Genomic DNA, 15928 nt, shown 5'->3' on the forward strand with positions numbered 1-15928 from the left:
TGCGCGCGCGCTCGCTTGCGTGAGAGAGAGAGAGATGCACAAAATAGTCGACATGTTTACATAAGCAGCAGTATCATGTGTAAAATAACTTGTGCGTTGAACTTGTCCGTTAGAGCGTTGTGTGTGTTTGATGCCTGGGTGTGTGTGTGCGTGAATGTGTCGTGTCTTTGCGCTCAAATTATTTTAAGTGTGAATACACTTTATAAGCGACCCCAAACCATCCACCGCCGTCGGCGGCGTCCGCAGTCTTCTCTCTATCTTTAAAAGAAAGAGGACTTGGCGGGCCGCAGCGCGACGCTCTACCGAATAAGCCACGGACGCGACGCTGATATCGGTGTCAGTAACGCGCCTTATACCCCCTCCCCCTTCGCTCGCTCCTCCGCTCTCCTCGCTCGCTGCAGCTGCGCGCGCACCCCTCTCTCTCGCGCGCCCGCCTTCTCTCTCAGTCTCCCGTCGAGAGCGGGTCGTGAGGGGGAGTAAAGTTAAAATCCGTTGGCATTCGCCAGTGAGTTAACGTAAACTCCCCCGTGTGATCAAATTGCGATTCCCAGGAACCATTACACCATAAAGGCACCATAGTGTGATTAATAAATATAATAGTGCGAATTAATAAATACCCCTCATAGCATCACCCCGTGTATTCGCACTTAACCATGTTCACCCTCGGGGAAATGCTTGGGAGTTTTTTTTGTAAAGTAGCAGTATGGTTGGAAATATTATACTTTTCACCCAATATACAAGCAGCAGCACAGCTTAACAATAATGATCATTAAAACCATTAAGAGAGAGCAGGAAAAGAAAGCAAATCTTAGTTGCTCCAGGCTTAGCTGCTGCACGCACTAAATCGATATCATCATATGAAATGAACGATTATCTAATTTAGCTGCTTTAACACTAGAATTAGTCCGCGAGTTATGCAGTCGGTTCTAAGGAGGAGACAAATAATTTTTTAAGTCGGCCTATACAAGGCGTGTTTCTTTCTTGTGCGTTTTTGTTTACCCTAATCAAGTAACAATAATAACAATAATAACCTACCGAACCTTGCATTTTGGAGCGAAGTCAGGGAAATCAGGTCGCCATTTTTCTAAGGGTCAGGTTCTTACCTCGTAATTAAGTTCTACTCGCGAAGAATACTCGGTTGACGGCCTCTACACCGAGTCTCGCTTTTCGTTATAGTTGAAATGTTCTCTTATCATGCATCGCCAATTAAGCTGCATTTGGCTGTTTAGTCATGGCGTCTATACACCTGTTTTCACTATTGAGACATAATTTATCTCATTTTTGTGTGACAGGAAACTCGCTTCTGTGTTCGAGCCCCGCCGCGGTGGTCTAGTGGCCAAGGTACTCGGCTGCTGACCCGCATGTCGCGGGTTCAAATCCCGGCTGCGGCGGCTGCATTTCCGATGGAGGCGGAAATGTTGTAGGCCCGTGTGCTCAGATTTGGGTGCACGTTAAGGAACCCCAGGTGGTCGAAATTTCCGGAGCCCTCCACTACGGCGTCTCTCATAATCATATGGTGGTTTTGGAACGTTAAACCCCGCATATCAATCAATCAATCGCTTCTGTGTTCAAGCTTCCGGCGCACGGAAAGATGCGCCTCGCGTGCTGTAGCCTTGGTCAAGTATCGAGATCGTGATGATCACGTCTCGGTGCAGTGAATGAGGCCCCCGCGGGGCTGCAGCGCAGTACCAGAACGCGCGGAAGAAAAAGGGAAGCCGAGACTGGCTGCCTCGATCTTTTGTCCCCGGCGCCGCTGTGTCTCGGGGTGCGTGTACCTTTTGCTACAGGCCAGCGTGCGAGCTATAGCCGAGCGGCGACCCTCCTTGATCTGGAGATAACCGCGATAATTATAAGCGGAGGACGCGAGGGCGACGTGGTGAAAGAGATGTTACGGTGGCGCGCTCGCTAAGGCTCTTAAGGCAGTGCTCGGAAGTCTTTAGAAAAGGCTGGCAAGTGATATCTGACCTGCCCTGCGTTCTCTCAACAGTCCATTGCGTCTAGACCCGCGATTTAATTATAATTAGGTTGAGTTCTACTCAGCTTAACATTCTAAACAGTCCATTGCGTCTAGACCTGCGATCTAATTAGGTTGAGTTCTACTCAGCTTAACATTATACCCTCAGTATACCTTCGCAGCGACTGCAGATTTGCGATGACTGTTGATTTAATTACTAGCTGGAAAGGCAATACACGGTCGAACCGACAATGGTCGTGTTTGCGCCTCGTGACTGTCCAGAGACGGTCGTTTAACTCTGTATACCATCGTAGTATAACGTGTGCCCCAATGCGTGCTTGGCCTCCGAAAGTGGTCGAAGAATGGTGGCCTATTAGTACACCCTTCGTTATTGCAGGCCACGATGGGTGTATACTATAAAGAGGTGCGTCAAAAGAAGCCTTGGACTTGCGCTATAGCGTTTCTTCGGGGTCATTCCGTCAACGTCGAGCGAGAGCATGCACTTTCCTTAGTGGAGATTCCCGTAATTACTTCGGTTGTGTCGTGTCGTTTTTATAAATGACGCCCTCGCTGCCTCAAAGCTGTTGAGTCATCTTATTTTCTCTTCGACCGTCATCCTACCGTGCCATCTTTCCTTAACAGCTACGCTATTAATGGGTACTTTGCTGTTGTGACTACTGGCTACATACTGTTCGAGAAAAGTGCAGACGCATGCGGCAATGCTAAATTGAAACTCGTAAAAGATTGGATGATGATTGAGGTATACGCCTTAAAGGACAGAACGCGAAAGCGTTATGGGGCCCCATGCACATCGCCTTCAACTTTGCCGCAAGACAAGGAACTTTTGTGCGTGAATCATTGGGTCATTTCTAAGTACAGTTTCCAAGTGCCCACTACGCCACGTTTCCTGCCTTTGCTAATCGGTGAAGTGCCCACCTCGTGTCTATGAGGCACCACGCGCGCCTGCGCAACTGCACCCTTTGTAATTAATGGTCAGCTTTGAACCTGACCACTCACTCGTTGCTCAACTCACTTTTTTTTTTGGCGTTTTCAAGCGTTGGCATTGCTTCATCGTAGAACATCTGCTTACCAAAAGTATACAAAAAGGCGTTGGTTCCATTCCCCCTCGAAAGGGAGATTTTTAATTGTTTGCTTACTTGCGTTGATATCGAAGTTTCGCTCATGGATAACACTCTATTTTCGCTCACAACCAGCGACAGTGATACTGGAATTTTAACGTAATGAACTCTGTGATGTTATCGCGTTAATAGCGCAAATACTTTTTGCGTAACAGCCGTATACGGTAACACGATTTGCCTGCGGGAAGCATTTTTATGCAACCAAGTGCCTTGCCTTAAGATACAAGAAGAGAGCAGAGTGGATTAGGGAACTAACGGGTGTTAAGGATATAATAGTTGAAATCAAGAAGAGGAAATGGACATGGGCCGGGCTTGTAGCGCGTAGACAGGATAGCCGCTGGTCGTTAAGGGTAACTAACTGGATTCCCAGAGAAGGCAAGCGGGTTAGGGGGAGACAGAAGGTTCTGAGGTGGGCAGATGAGATTAAGAAGTTTGCGGGTATAAATTGGCAGCAGCAAGCACAGGACCGAGTTGACTGGCGGAACATGGGAGAGGCCTTTGTCCTGCAGTGGACGTAGTCAGGATGATGATGATGATGATGATGATGATGATGATGATGATGATGATGATGTGCGTTGCCGCGTATGTATGCGACAATAATGCATCTGCAGTGATATTCTCGAATCACTCCACAAATATCTAATTTTCGTGTCGAAAACGACCGCGCGGCTTCACCCGCGTAGAGGCGATCATTGTTAGCTGAAAAACATACACAGCGTATTCCGACAAGAAAACACGCAGTGGCCCAATCGATACTTCATTGTCTATAAAAGCAGTGCAAGCAGGGGATTCGAGCTGCATTCTGCGCTACGCAGAAACTCGGACCACCTGTTTGTCCCCATTTCTTCGCCGTTCATGGGCATACTTCTGTCGAGGACACGTGCCTCTCAGCTCATTTGTCTACTTGCACTTTGTTTTCCTTTTCGTCAGCGCGGTATTCTTTCTGTACGATTCCTACGACGGTTCTCACCCTCTCACCTCTTCCATCTTCCTTCTATTTTGTCCGCCAGAGTGCGTCGCGTATGCCGGATAGATTCAAGGAAAAGCGCCGTGCTCGGGCGCGATTTCCTCTTGGCACGACCGCGCAACTTTGGTTCAGTTGTAAATAATACAAAAAAAAGTTCTCATCGCTGTGCGCCAAGCTCCGAGCCTTGGCGCACCTACCGCACTCTCTCGGATGTAACCGCGCCCAGAAACGAGGCACACTATCTGGCCTCATCATGGATCACATTAAGGGGCTTTTGTTAAAGTGACATCTGAAAGTACATAGAACGAGAATATTTCTTCCTCTCTCTCTCTCTCTCTCTCTCTCTCTCGCAGCGTTTCGCGTCCTCTCGGCACCATTCGTGACGCGAACAGTCCGCATGACGTCATAAGGATATAAACCCTCAATTAGTACATGTACGAGGTACATCAGTTACGAATAGCCCCGCCGCGGTGGTCTAGTGGCTAAGGTACTCGGCTGCTGACTCGCAGGTCGCGGGATCGAATCCCGGCTGCGGCAGCTGCATTCCGGTGGAGGCGGAAATGTTGTAGGCCCGTGTGCTCAGATTTGGGTGCACGTTAAAGAACCCCAGGTGGTCAAAATTTCCGGAGCCCTCCACTACGGCGTCTCTCATAATCATATGGTGGCTTTGGGTCGATAAACCCCACATAACAACAACAATCAGTTATGAATAGTATCATACCATGCTTCAGACACGTAACCACAGGGGGGAGGGGGGGGGTGCCCTGTATATACGGGTTGCATCTGGGGCGTGCACCGGCAGGACTTCGAGTCACGCGAGAGCGTGTCGTCAAAGCAGCAGTGTGCACGGAGAAGGTCATTATGAGTTTTGTAGTTTTGTATACCCAGTATTTTCGTGGCGCTTTCGACGAACGTCTGACGTTGGTTGGTCCCGTTTTGATTGATATGGCTCTTGCCTCACTTGCGAAGTGGAATGACCAGACGAGAACGCAAGTGCCGTGCGGTTAAATCCGAGAGGAAACGGTATATATACGTGTTTACCAGCGCGATCAGGTTCCGGTGCGATGTGCGCGCGCGACATAAAAACGACAACGGCGATGCGCCCGCTCGTGACAAAGGCGGGGGAAAAGGAAAGCGGCAGATGGGCGATTCTAATGGACGCAGCGTGGCTTCGGGGCGGACGCCGCCGCCGCAGTATACGACTCGAAGGCTGCGCCCACAGAATGGCAAATTTTTTCCGCCGTTTCGTTCCCCGACTCCGCAAATTCGTACCCGGTTGGTTTCTTCCTTCTTTATTTTTTTTTGTCCTTTTCCTGCAAGGCTTCTATAACAGAGCGCGGACGGTCGCCGTTTTTTCGTTAATTTGGACACCCGCTCGGTACACAACTCCGCATTAAAATGAGCTCGGTGATAACGATTCATCATGCGGATACTTGTATCCGGGAGTGGGGCTGTCGACGGTTCGCCTTTAAATGCTGTCGCGTTCCGGTGAACGTTCGGCAGGTCGAAGGGCAACCGCACCAAGAAGCATTCACTTGTGATTCATGTAGATCGATCGAAACACATTCTAGTATTTCACTCGAAGTGCTGTGCTAGACATTATAGACGGAGGTTTAAAAAAAAAGAAAAGGAAAACTGGGAGGAGGCGTCGCGTTACTGACCATCCTCCTTTAAAACATTTGAGGGAGGAATAGGCCCGATCACGTGATAGGCAAGCAGCATACCATTGGCCGGCTCGCTGTACTTGCACCACTTCAACGGAGGGAATGATCACCTTCTTTTCGGGCAGTTGCGCGGGAGTACAAAAGCTGACGTCGCAACTTAGACATTGCATTTTAGGGGGAGTGGGGGGGGGGGGCTGCGCCTAGGGAGCCTTTGGTGACAAGGTACATTGCAGGTGCTGCAGGGGCCTACTGAGGAGGCACCACGCGCTGTTTGGAGGTACTAGTTGTAAAAGAACGGCGTCAACGAAAGTGGGTATGGTTGCCTCGCCGAGGCTAGTGAAATCACGGGGAATTCGCGACAGTCAGCCCTTACGTCGATGCGTGCAAACAAAGCGTGCGTCAAGGTACCCTATCCCTCCTAGATTTCTTTTTCCTTATTCTATGCATTCTTCTGACGCATAACGGCGGGCACTATACATCATGCTCGCCTTGAGTGTGAGAGTAGCTGCATACGCAAGTCGCATGTTACGAATCTTGCGCCAAGTTGGATTTCACTGGAACGTATAGCGAAGCGAGTGAATACACGAGCGGCTTGCGCATCCAGCCATAAATTGGCCGTTCTGCTCAATCGTGACGAACTTCGTGTGACATACGCTAAAGTATTTGCGCGCGTGGTTTGGGAGCCTACAACTGAAATGGGCTCAGCTCGGGAACAAGCAGATTCCCCTAACGTATACGTCAGCCGAATTATGTGCGAGGCCGTTCTGTTTCGTGTATAGGGCTCTCCTGTATCATGTGCGCGCACTATCGTGGCCAAGCTTCATGTTTGCACGTGGGCTTCACGTGACGCTTGGTGGCGCTGTCTGAGGTTAGATAGGTTATCTGATTGGCGGCTAAAGTCAAGGCACGAGTGAAAATTGAACCCTTCGCTGCAAAGTATACGACTCCTCAACCTCACTATTTAAGGGGAAAAAAAAATCTAGTTTTTGTTTCATTAAGTATTACGGCTTGGTGGCGCTAGCCACCGCCCGATCTAAAGGGTACAGCCATATACATCCATCCATCCATCTATACGCTCGACTGCGTACGAGAGAGAGAGAGAATTAACTTTAATAAAGGTCCTGAAGGGGACTGGGCACCCCTTACGGGGGCCAGCCCGGTGGCTCCGCCCATGTGGGGACTGGGAGTCGGAGCTCGCCAGCCACCTTTTGGGCCTTCTGGACGGCCTGGTGTTGAAGGGCCCTGTCGGGGCTCCCGAGGTGGTTGAACCAGTCGTCCTCGGTGGCAGGGGACCCGAAGCTAGCGTTTAGCACGGGACACTGCCACAGCATGTGATTTAAATCGCACCTTGAATTTTGGCATTTGGGGCATTCTGGCCTTATATATGGTAGGTATTTGCTGCAGATATAGGGGCTGGGGTAACTGTGCGTTTGCAGCAGTCGAAGCGTTAATTGTTGTGCTTTATTTAGTGCTGAGTGAGGTGAGGGGAATTCCTTTCTAAATAACTTATAGTGCGAGCAAATTTCATGATATGATAGGAGTGGCTCCCGGTGCGTGTTGGTGTCCCCGGCCAGTGAGCCGGACCGCGACCCCCCGCGGCACGTAACTGCGTACGAGCTTGCATAGCGCGTGCTCGACACGTCAGGATTGCGCTAACGCGGTGTTTTACCACTTAGCGCTGTCAGCCAATGCTAAATCAGCGTCTAGGATTCGGCGAGCGAGGTAGCCGTGCACACACTTGGCTCGCGGCCATGCATGCGGTGCTGTTTTTTTTTTGTTTAATTTGGCAAACTTCCCGCTTCGCAAGCATTTCATCCAGCATGGGTGCATGCATCCTCGACCAGCCGGCTCATACTTTAAGGGAAAAAAAAAATTACCATTCAGCACACGTCCTCCTTTTTCTCGTATTTGAAGGTTTTCAGGCTTAAATGGTCATGCGTGTCTTGCATTTCGATGCGCGTTTTTAAAGAATAAAGTTTAGCTTTCTTGTTTTTAATGCTTCGTGCATGTTTTTGGTTAAAGTTAGGCCGGATCGTGCAGGCACATTTACGCGTTTTCGTAAATGGGCCTCGGTGAAGAAGAAAACAGCATCGTGTGCATACGTGCTCGAGGTTATATAATGGGCTGCTAATTGAACAAGGAAGAGATTCTCACGGTTTGTTATTACAGGATTACTAAAAAATTAACGAAAAAAAAACGGCAAGGGTTAGAGGTGCGGAAAGGGGGGGGGGTGATATTCGCGGCGTATAGGTTTTTGGATCACGTGTTTTAGCGAGCCAGGCAGGTAGAAAATAGATCAATATCTTTATAAGAACATCAGTTGTATTGATAAGGAATTCCTTACTAAAAATTTTGCAGACTGTTGGCCTATACTCTTTTACTATTGATTGATTTGATTGATATGTGGGGTTCAACGTCCCAAAACCACCATATGATTATGAGAGACGCCGTAGGGAAGGACTCCGGAAATTTCGACCACCCGGGGTTCTTTAACGTGCACCCAAATCTGAGCACACGGGCCTACAACATTTCCGGCTCCATCGGAAATGTAGCCGCCGCAGCCGGGATGACTCTTTCACTATCTATATGCATCCTTTCTCAACGGAAGTTTGCGAAATGTGCGTGTCATCTGTCACGGATCCGCGTGCGCGTGTGCATGCGTGTGTACGCACACACGCACGCACAGTCCTCGCAAGATATTTTCAGAAGGGGGATGGCTAACCCTACGTATCGTACAAAGGAAATGCTCATTTCCAGGTAAGACCGCGTTTCAGTGATTCGCACGGCGTTATTGCACTTCAAATCGCCCGCCCTGGAAACGGGCCCCGTGACGTAAGCGGTTACCTTGCCAAACGGTGTCCGCCTTTACTGCGCGGCCGCCGACACTAGCAGCGCACGGTGTAAGATTAACCCCCGTATTCTAGAACGTCCCTTCACTCAACGCTTCACCTTCACTTGAGAAATCCGATGGGAGCGCCGTCTCTAGGCACGCCAAGTCCTTGCATATCAGCGGCAATCTGCTGCGATTCTTGAGTAGCGCAGCGTCATCTTCAGCCAAGCGGTGGCGCAGTGCTCAACTCTGTCAGGTGAAGGCTGAAAGTCGAGTCGAGGAGCGTTTGTGAATACGGGGGTAAGTTATTTTTACACCGTGGCAGCGGCTAAGTGAAAGTCACGCGGGCCACCTCGGCAACGAAGGTCATTTTGGAGATTACCGCAACGGGATTCGTCAGTGGACTTGAAAACGAGACATGGGCTGGCAACGCTGGCGCAGAGGCGCGGTACTCGGCCACTACGAGCATGAGGGGTTCGTTTTGCACCACCGAGAGAGAAGGCACGTCGGCATAGAGAAATGACGTCGGTTTCTTTGCTGCATCTCAAGTGGTGTACTCCGTTCGAGCGTTCGCCAGGATTCACGGGGCATTTTTTACGAACTTTCCGTCACACCAACCTCGGTGCGCGTGCAGAGCGCACGCAGCAGTTCGCGATACCGAAACTACCACTCGAGATGAGCGCTTCGCGTAGTTCGGCGAAAACAGAATTTTTGGTCCCACTTGCGCCATTCGACTCCAGTAGTAACGCCAAGCGGTTATTTAAATTTCCATGAATCGAACAGAAACGGACAAACAGCATTTTATTATGTGTTGTAATGCATGGAAGGTTCTTTTTTATTGCTACTGGTTTGTATAGTAGTCATTAATTGTACTAGGGACTTTTGACATCATCTGAATCATTTCAAAATGTCCCACTCGTGGTGGTATTGTACATTTACCTTAACATCTCGAGCAATCAGTAGAACTCTGCTGTTGATAATATTAACATTTTGCCGTTCTTAAACATTGATTTTTTTTTACATAAATTGTTATTTGCCTTCAGTATCCTTTTAAGTTTGACGGCCATGGAAGTGTGAAATTATTGTGTTTACGGAACTTGCAGTCAGGTATGGAATGATCATCTAGTAAATGGAAAGCAGCACCGCAGCCAAACTAAGTCATCATTCAGGGGTATTATACTTGGCATGTGTCCTTGCTATGAAACTGCAATCGCAAACTGGAATAAAGGATGATAGGAAGATGTCTTGCTATGGTGTTTTCGCAGCGGTGAGTGGGAGGTTATATAATAAATCAATTTTGCATTTCATGTGCAAATTCATATTTTTGCCTATACATATGCTAATTTGAATGGTGCCTTCATTTTCAGATTGTGCTGAGCAATTGGTAACAATGAATGAAAGGCCTTTGTTGCATTGAGACAACACTGTGGATAAGCTATTAAATGATTTAACAAATCAATCTTTTGACCTACATCATTTTATCTATGCTTTTTCGACCTGTACATTTAAATTGGTTGTTTGGTAAGTGTTTTTTTTTTTGCTACACTGTGACTTGAATCTTGTTAATGCAAGGTTTTTAAGTCACTTTCTTTTCACATATTAAAAGGTGAATACTGTTATGATGAGCTCACTAAAAAGTAGCTGGCATTCGTGAACATCACTTGAATGGATGCATTGATCAACTACTTGTCTTTTGTACTCTAAATTGAGGCAGTGTTTACGTAACCTCTTCTGCATGAGTAAACTTATTGTTAATACTTGACAACACCTCTTTATTGTGAATCTTTCTGCGCTTGTAGGTACGGAAAAATATTTCTCTGATATCTCGCTATATTTTTCAGAACGCCTGTCATGGACCTGCTGGTCCAGGTGGCCACTGCCCACAAGATCAATCCTAGTGGCTATCTAGTGCAAGCACCGAACGAGCGGGGAGACATGCTCACGTGCAAGCCCAACACAGCCATTGGCTCGCTTGATGTGAGTCACCTGCTGATCGTGCCCAAAGGGGCCCCGGCTGTGTCTGGCAAAGTTGCCGATCCCGCATACTGGCACAGGAAAGGCGTGAGGCCCCCTTCCAAGCCATTCGAGGTGAGAAGGAGAACAATTCAGTAAACCAGTTAAGTGTTCTACTGCAGAGCCACACAGTTGCTTAAGCTCCTTTAAGAAATACCCTGCACATGCATCATGTCGGACAAGGAATCATATTGTCACGTGCGTCCCAGCCTCGACACCTTTGTCTGTCAACATGTGCTCTACCCTGCCACCCTCGGATACCCAGCACCTCCACCAGTGTCGTGATGTGAAGACAGAGGTTGTATTTGAAGAAGCTGAGAAAGCAGCAGCGGGTCCGGTCTTTTTATTTACAGCATGCGAGAGAGTTCTTCGTCTTTCTCGTTGTTGTGTTCTGCATAAAAGTGTGCAGATGCGCATATGCACTGTCGCCTTCGTCGTTCTCGCAGGATGCACGTGACAATATTAACAGATGTAATGTAGCATGGTAGAATATTAAAATAACACCAGGCATCAGAAAATATTAATAGCGCAACGAGAAGGCGATTTAAAACTTCACAAAGGGCTCAGCCATAATCATAGGTCAACAAACACACTCGCGAGTCGACTCACTCAGGCTCTGATTGAGCTGTGAGTCTGAGTGTAAGTGAGTCTGGGTGAGTAATACCTTGATGAGTTTGAGTCAGAGGGAGTCTGGCTGAGATAAATTGAGTTTGGGGGGCAAAATATATTTCATGAGTGAGTCTGAGTGAGCTGTTCTATGGTGAGAACTAATGAACACCATAGATCAGCAGTATGCTGATCTATGGTGAGAACTAATGAACTTCTGCTGTAGTGTTATGAACCGTGTGTCGGCTCGCGTTTAGATTTTCTTATTCTTGCACTCACTTCAGCAGATTAGCATTCAGAGAACAGCTCAATATTTATTTATTGGAGGCATCAACCATGAGCGAGTGATGTGCCTCGATCTCCCTCAGCAACCTTCTTCATGGGAATTTGTGGTAAAAATATCTTGCTTGTCATCTTTTTCTATAAAACTGCCCGTAATGGACTGCAGCCACTGATAACCCGCATTTAAATGTACAAGATTAAAAGCTGCCTAGTGGAGCACTGATTATGCAAAATATTACTGTTAAAGAGAATTTAAAATTTGGTCTAAAAAGTTACATGTACGCTGACAAACCCATGAGTCGACATACACAGGCCTCATGGGTCCCCTGAGGTCAAGTTTTGAATCGAGGCGCATTTGTGAATATGGGCCTCAGACTCTCAGACCAAGCCGTGGGTTGGCGTCTGAGTGATTTCGGGTCACTAAAGTTATGGTGAGTTGGAGCCCGAGTGAGTTCGGTTGAGAAAAAATTGTATTGAACCCTAGTCTGAGTGAGCCTGCGTGAGGAAAATTGTGATGTGTGTGTGTTCGAGTGAGTTTTTGAGGCAAGATATATTTTATGGGTGAGTCCAAGTGTGTTTGACATTTTTTGCCGACTTATGGTAATAGTTATTCATCATCATCAGCCACAGCATCAACAAAGTGCATGTTACAGACACATAGGGGGCATCTCGCTTCTCTGCAGAACAATGAATAATGACATAGCGGGTACTTCCCCACTTTGCAAAATCATTCTGATTTACGCTGTAGCAGGTACCTTGCAATTGTACTTGTAGTAGCCGTCCTGTAATGCGACAGAAGGGTCCAGTTCCTTGGTCCTCTGCAGGATTTTCTCTTGGGGTGTGCAAACCGGTGTTGAATTGCGGCTTGGGGAGGAGGGGGAGCACTGGTGTAGCTTGGGTGCGGGCAAGTGCTTGTGAGGATTGAGGGGTGCAAGGCGCCTTTTGTACTGCCACCTGCCGACGCCCATGGCTAGTTTGTTCATGTTGGGTTAGTGATGCGCTTATGTGGGGAAGCACTGCAAAGAAGACAAGAAATAGTTTAACAGAGCAAGTGCAACAGTCTCCCTTAGAGATTTTTGTAGCAGGACCGCTCCTCCAGCTTTCGCTGAGACTGCACTGTGTAAGTGTTATGCACAAGCCTGGTGTTTTTCTCAGTAGCCTGATCTTTTTTTAGTAGATGCAACTGCACACATGTCACTGAGCGCTTGTTCCTATTAGAAGTTATCAGTGGGCTCCCCGGCGTACTACTAACTGCCTGTTTCCTCCTTTTTGCTTGTTAGGCCAATCTCTATGCATATTCATCTTGTAAATTAGGGCACTGGTACAAGGTTTGATTTCCGGACATGAGGAAATCGTTCTTCATTTTTTTGTTTTTTCCCTTTCAGAGCAATCATATCGATTCTGAGTAGGATTAAAAGCTGGGAAAGTTAGTGAAGATTCATAGCTGGTCGAGGTAAACAGGGCGAACAACGAAGGCAGAGGAGTCACTTTTTAAATTCTTGTTGTATAGGCTCTTTCTGTATATACTGGATGCCCAAGTAGTATGTTCACAATGATGAAAGGAAAAAAACATAATATGATGATGGTGAATAACATCAGTTTTAAGTGTGGTATTACAGTGGATTACGTGTAGGTCATCTGTTAATCAAGTTGCATTTTATTTGTATGTCCTCGTGTTGACTCACTTTACAGAGATACAGTGATAGTAGTGCAATTCCATCATTTTCATTCCGTATTTACATCTCTAGACATTACCCTGAAGTGTCCCTTGCAAGCCTGATAGAAAATTTAGGGTAATCTCTGAAAGGATTGAGATGCTGTGCCATCCAGGGAGCATTTTGCAAAAAATTTCTCGAACTGGTAATTCTTGGCCATTCTACAAGAAATTGAACCATCTTGTTATGAAGCTTTATAGAGTTGAGCTTCACCGCCATACCCAACATTTCCCTTTTACGCTTGCGTAATCATTGCTCTTTCTTGGCTCATCAGGAAAAACTACCATGTGCAAGCGACAATGGACATTGAAAGTAGATGCCTCAATTTTGTTGCACATGATGTTAGAAAAAATTAAAAACTTGAAAAACTGGGAGAAGCAAGAAGTGGCACACTGTGTGGCTCCTTGTGCTTCTATCTTCATCATGAATTACAGGCATGTACAAGTTTCCACACTTTATAACGTCATGTTTAATTTTTTCTTGTGGTCAGTACAGCTCAGTTGTGGGTGCACACTCAAACTTCCCGTGTCTTTCTAGTCTTTCTTGGGGCACAAGTGGACATTTTCTTTGTTGTATCACTCTTTTTATACTAAATATTATTTCCTGGTATGCAGCCCACACAACGCATCCAGGTACGCCTACCCCGCCAGCAGCTTATGGTTCTGCGGTTGCCGCTGACGACAACACTGGGGGAGCTCCGCCAGAACGTCTGCACGGAGAAGAACCTGGATCCCCAAGGGTATCAACTAGTACGGCCGGGCATCCCAACTCGTCCCCTGGACCTCGGCTGTACCCTGCAAGAGTACGGAGCCTCCGAGGTTACCCTGCTTTCCAACCGCAGTACGTTCCCCATTCTTGTCTGTCTAGGAAACTCTCCACCAAGTATTGGTAGTCAGACATCTTTGCTTTTTAACTATAGTGCAATCTCTATACTGTTTTTCACAGGAACCAGAAATAAAACATTAAATTAAACGTAAATTAGGCACTGTTACAGCAGGATTCCACAGTACTGACCACAATTGTCATTGAATTTAGAAAGAATATGTCTCGTTTTTCTCAATTGTTTTACTTTTTTTTTTCAATGCAGCTCTTACTTATCAATTCGACATGAGATTACATAGCGAGTAGTTACTTTGTGCCTATGTATCTGTAGTAGAAAAGAAGGGATATGCTTTGAGGGGCTCATTTATGTGTTAGGCATAACCAGTGAGACCCACTGATAAATGATTGAAGCATAGGGAACAATTTTTGTTGCTTCTAACTGAAGTGTGCTTATGGCAAACATGATATAAATGCAAAAAAAATAAAGTGTACAAAAAGAAACCTTTCCACCCAGAGGAACTAAACCTTTCACTTTTGGATAACACACCCATTTCTCTACCAATTAAGCTCCGTCAGGAGACCCTTCCCTGTCTACTTTTTTGAATTATTGCATACAGTCGAACCACACTACAACGAAACTGTTGATGCACTGAAATAGTTTCTTGAAAGCAAAAGTTTAGTTGTAGTCAAATAAAAGAAATATATATATAGCAGACCTGAGCTAGCAGAACAAAGGAACCTTTATTCTCAAATTTCAAAAAGTGTCGGCTGCTTCTTTTTCTTTCCCTGCAGTGTCATGACGCGATTCTCACCTCTGCATAATAGCGACGATATGGTGAAAAGCACGCTGAAACAACGGCTCTATTGGCTTTCGTGAATGAACTTAACAGTTGTGCTAGCACGGTAACACCACCAGCTGTCCGCAATCAAAGTACACGCAACAACATCGATATGGAGGAGTGGTATCAGCCACCACTCCGGGCTGGCTGCTTTTGTTGATAATGCGGAAGAACAGCTGCTCTGATTAGGGACCACACTGGCCAACCACGAAAAAAACAAACAAAAGCATTGCCTCGGAGAAGGCATTGTTCCGCGATTGCACCCAGCAGCCGCGTGAAGGAAACTATGAACTGAGCGACTGAGCTGGATGAGCTGGAAGGTCTACTGCTCAGAAGCAGGCCAGTGGCAAAAGCAGGCAGTCTCATTGCCATCGCTATCGAGCAATGGTGGCCTCCGTGCTTGGTAAACAGTGGAGGTTTCTGGTACCTGGTGCCAACGCACATTTTAGACTTTATTAATGTATTTTCATGTCATGAAAATGCATGAAAATGTTCAAGATTGTGTTTACTGAATGGCATTAAATATCTGAGCATGGAATCGCATCGTCGAATTTCGTGAAGCGGGACGGCAGAAGAAAAAGTTTTTGTTGTGGGGAGAATATTTATGGATTGACTCTTGACAGCCTCTCCAGAATATAAGCAGCTATTATTTCCCTAGAACAGTGAGTTATCACGGTCGAGAATAATGGAAGTGGCTATAACCATCCGAGTTACCTCCCTCAACTTTTACCTGCATAGAGCAAGTCGAGCGCTGTCTCCTCTGTGTCTCTTCTGTAAGGAGGACGAAACAATTAGTCATTGCTTTCTATCTTGTAGCCGGTGCACATCATTGAGGAGAAGATTCAGAGCACCACCTCTTCGAAACTTGGGTCTGCAAATATCGGAATCGGTTGTTTTTTCTTTTGGTGCCTCTACTCTAGGCTACAATCACAGGGATGTTTACTACGCTGTAGAAGAATTTATCAGTCAGACTAAAAAAGTATTGAGCTGAATTGTTCATTCTTTTTAACATTTGAATACAAATATTCGGTAATTAGGTTGTTGCATTAACTATTCCTCGTTATACGAGAAGTATTGTGAATAAAAACTTTAAAAAA

At 46.6% G+C, this 15928-nt stretch overlaps 1 protein-coding gene across 4 annotated transcripts in view; it reads left to right on the forward strand.

Annotated features, from left to right (window-relative positions):
- Nucleotides 1–15928, forward strand: part of LOC119165123 (uncharacterized) — a 293343-nt gene that overhangs the window by 255138 nt on the left and 22277 nt on the right. For all 4 annotated transcript variants that reach the window (XM_075895155.1, XM_075895161.1, XM_075895152.1 and 1 more), the window contains exons 3-4: nucleotides 10396–10642; nucleotides 13785–14010. In XM_075895155.1, coding sequence (XP_075751270.1) covers nucleotides 10396–10642; nucleotides 13785–14010 — 473 coding nt within the window. The remainder of the gene's footprint in view (nucleotides 1–10395; nucleotides 10643–13784; nucleotides 14011–15928) is intronic.

The sequence above is a fragment of the Rhipicephalus microplus genome, chromosome 1, assembly GCF_043290135.1.
Source record: "Rhipicephalus microplus isolate Deutch F79 chromosome 1, USDA_Rmic, whole genome shotgun sequence".
In the NCBI taxonomy this organism is placed as follows: Eukaryota; Metazoa; Arthropoda; class Arachnida; order Ixodida; family Ixodidae; genus Rhipicephalus; species Rhipicephalus microplus.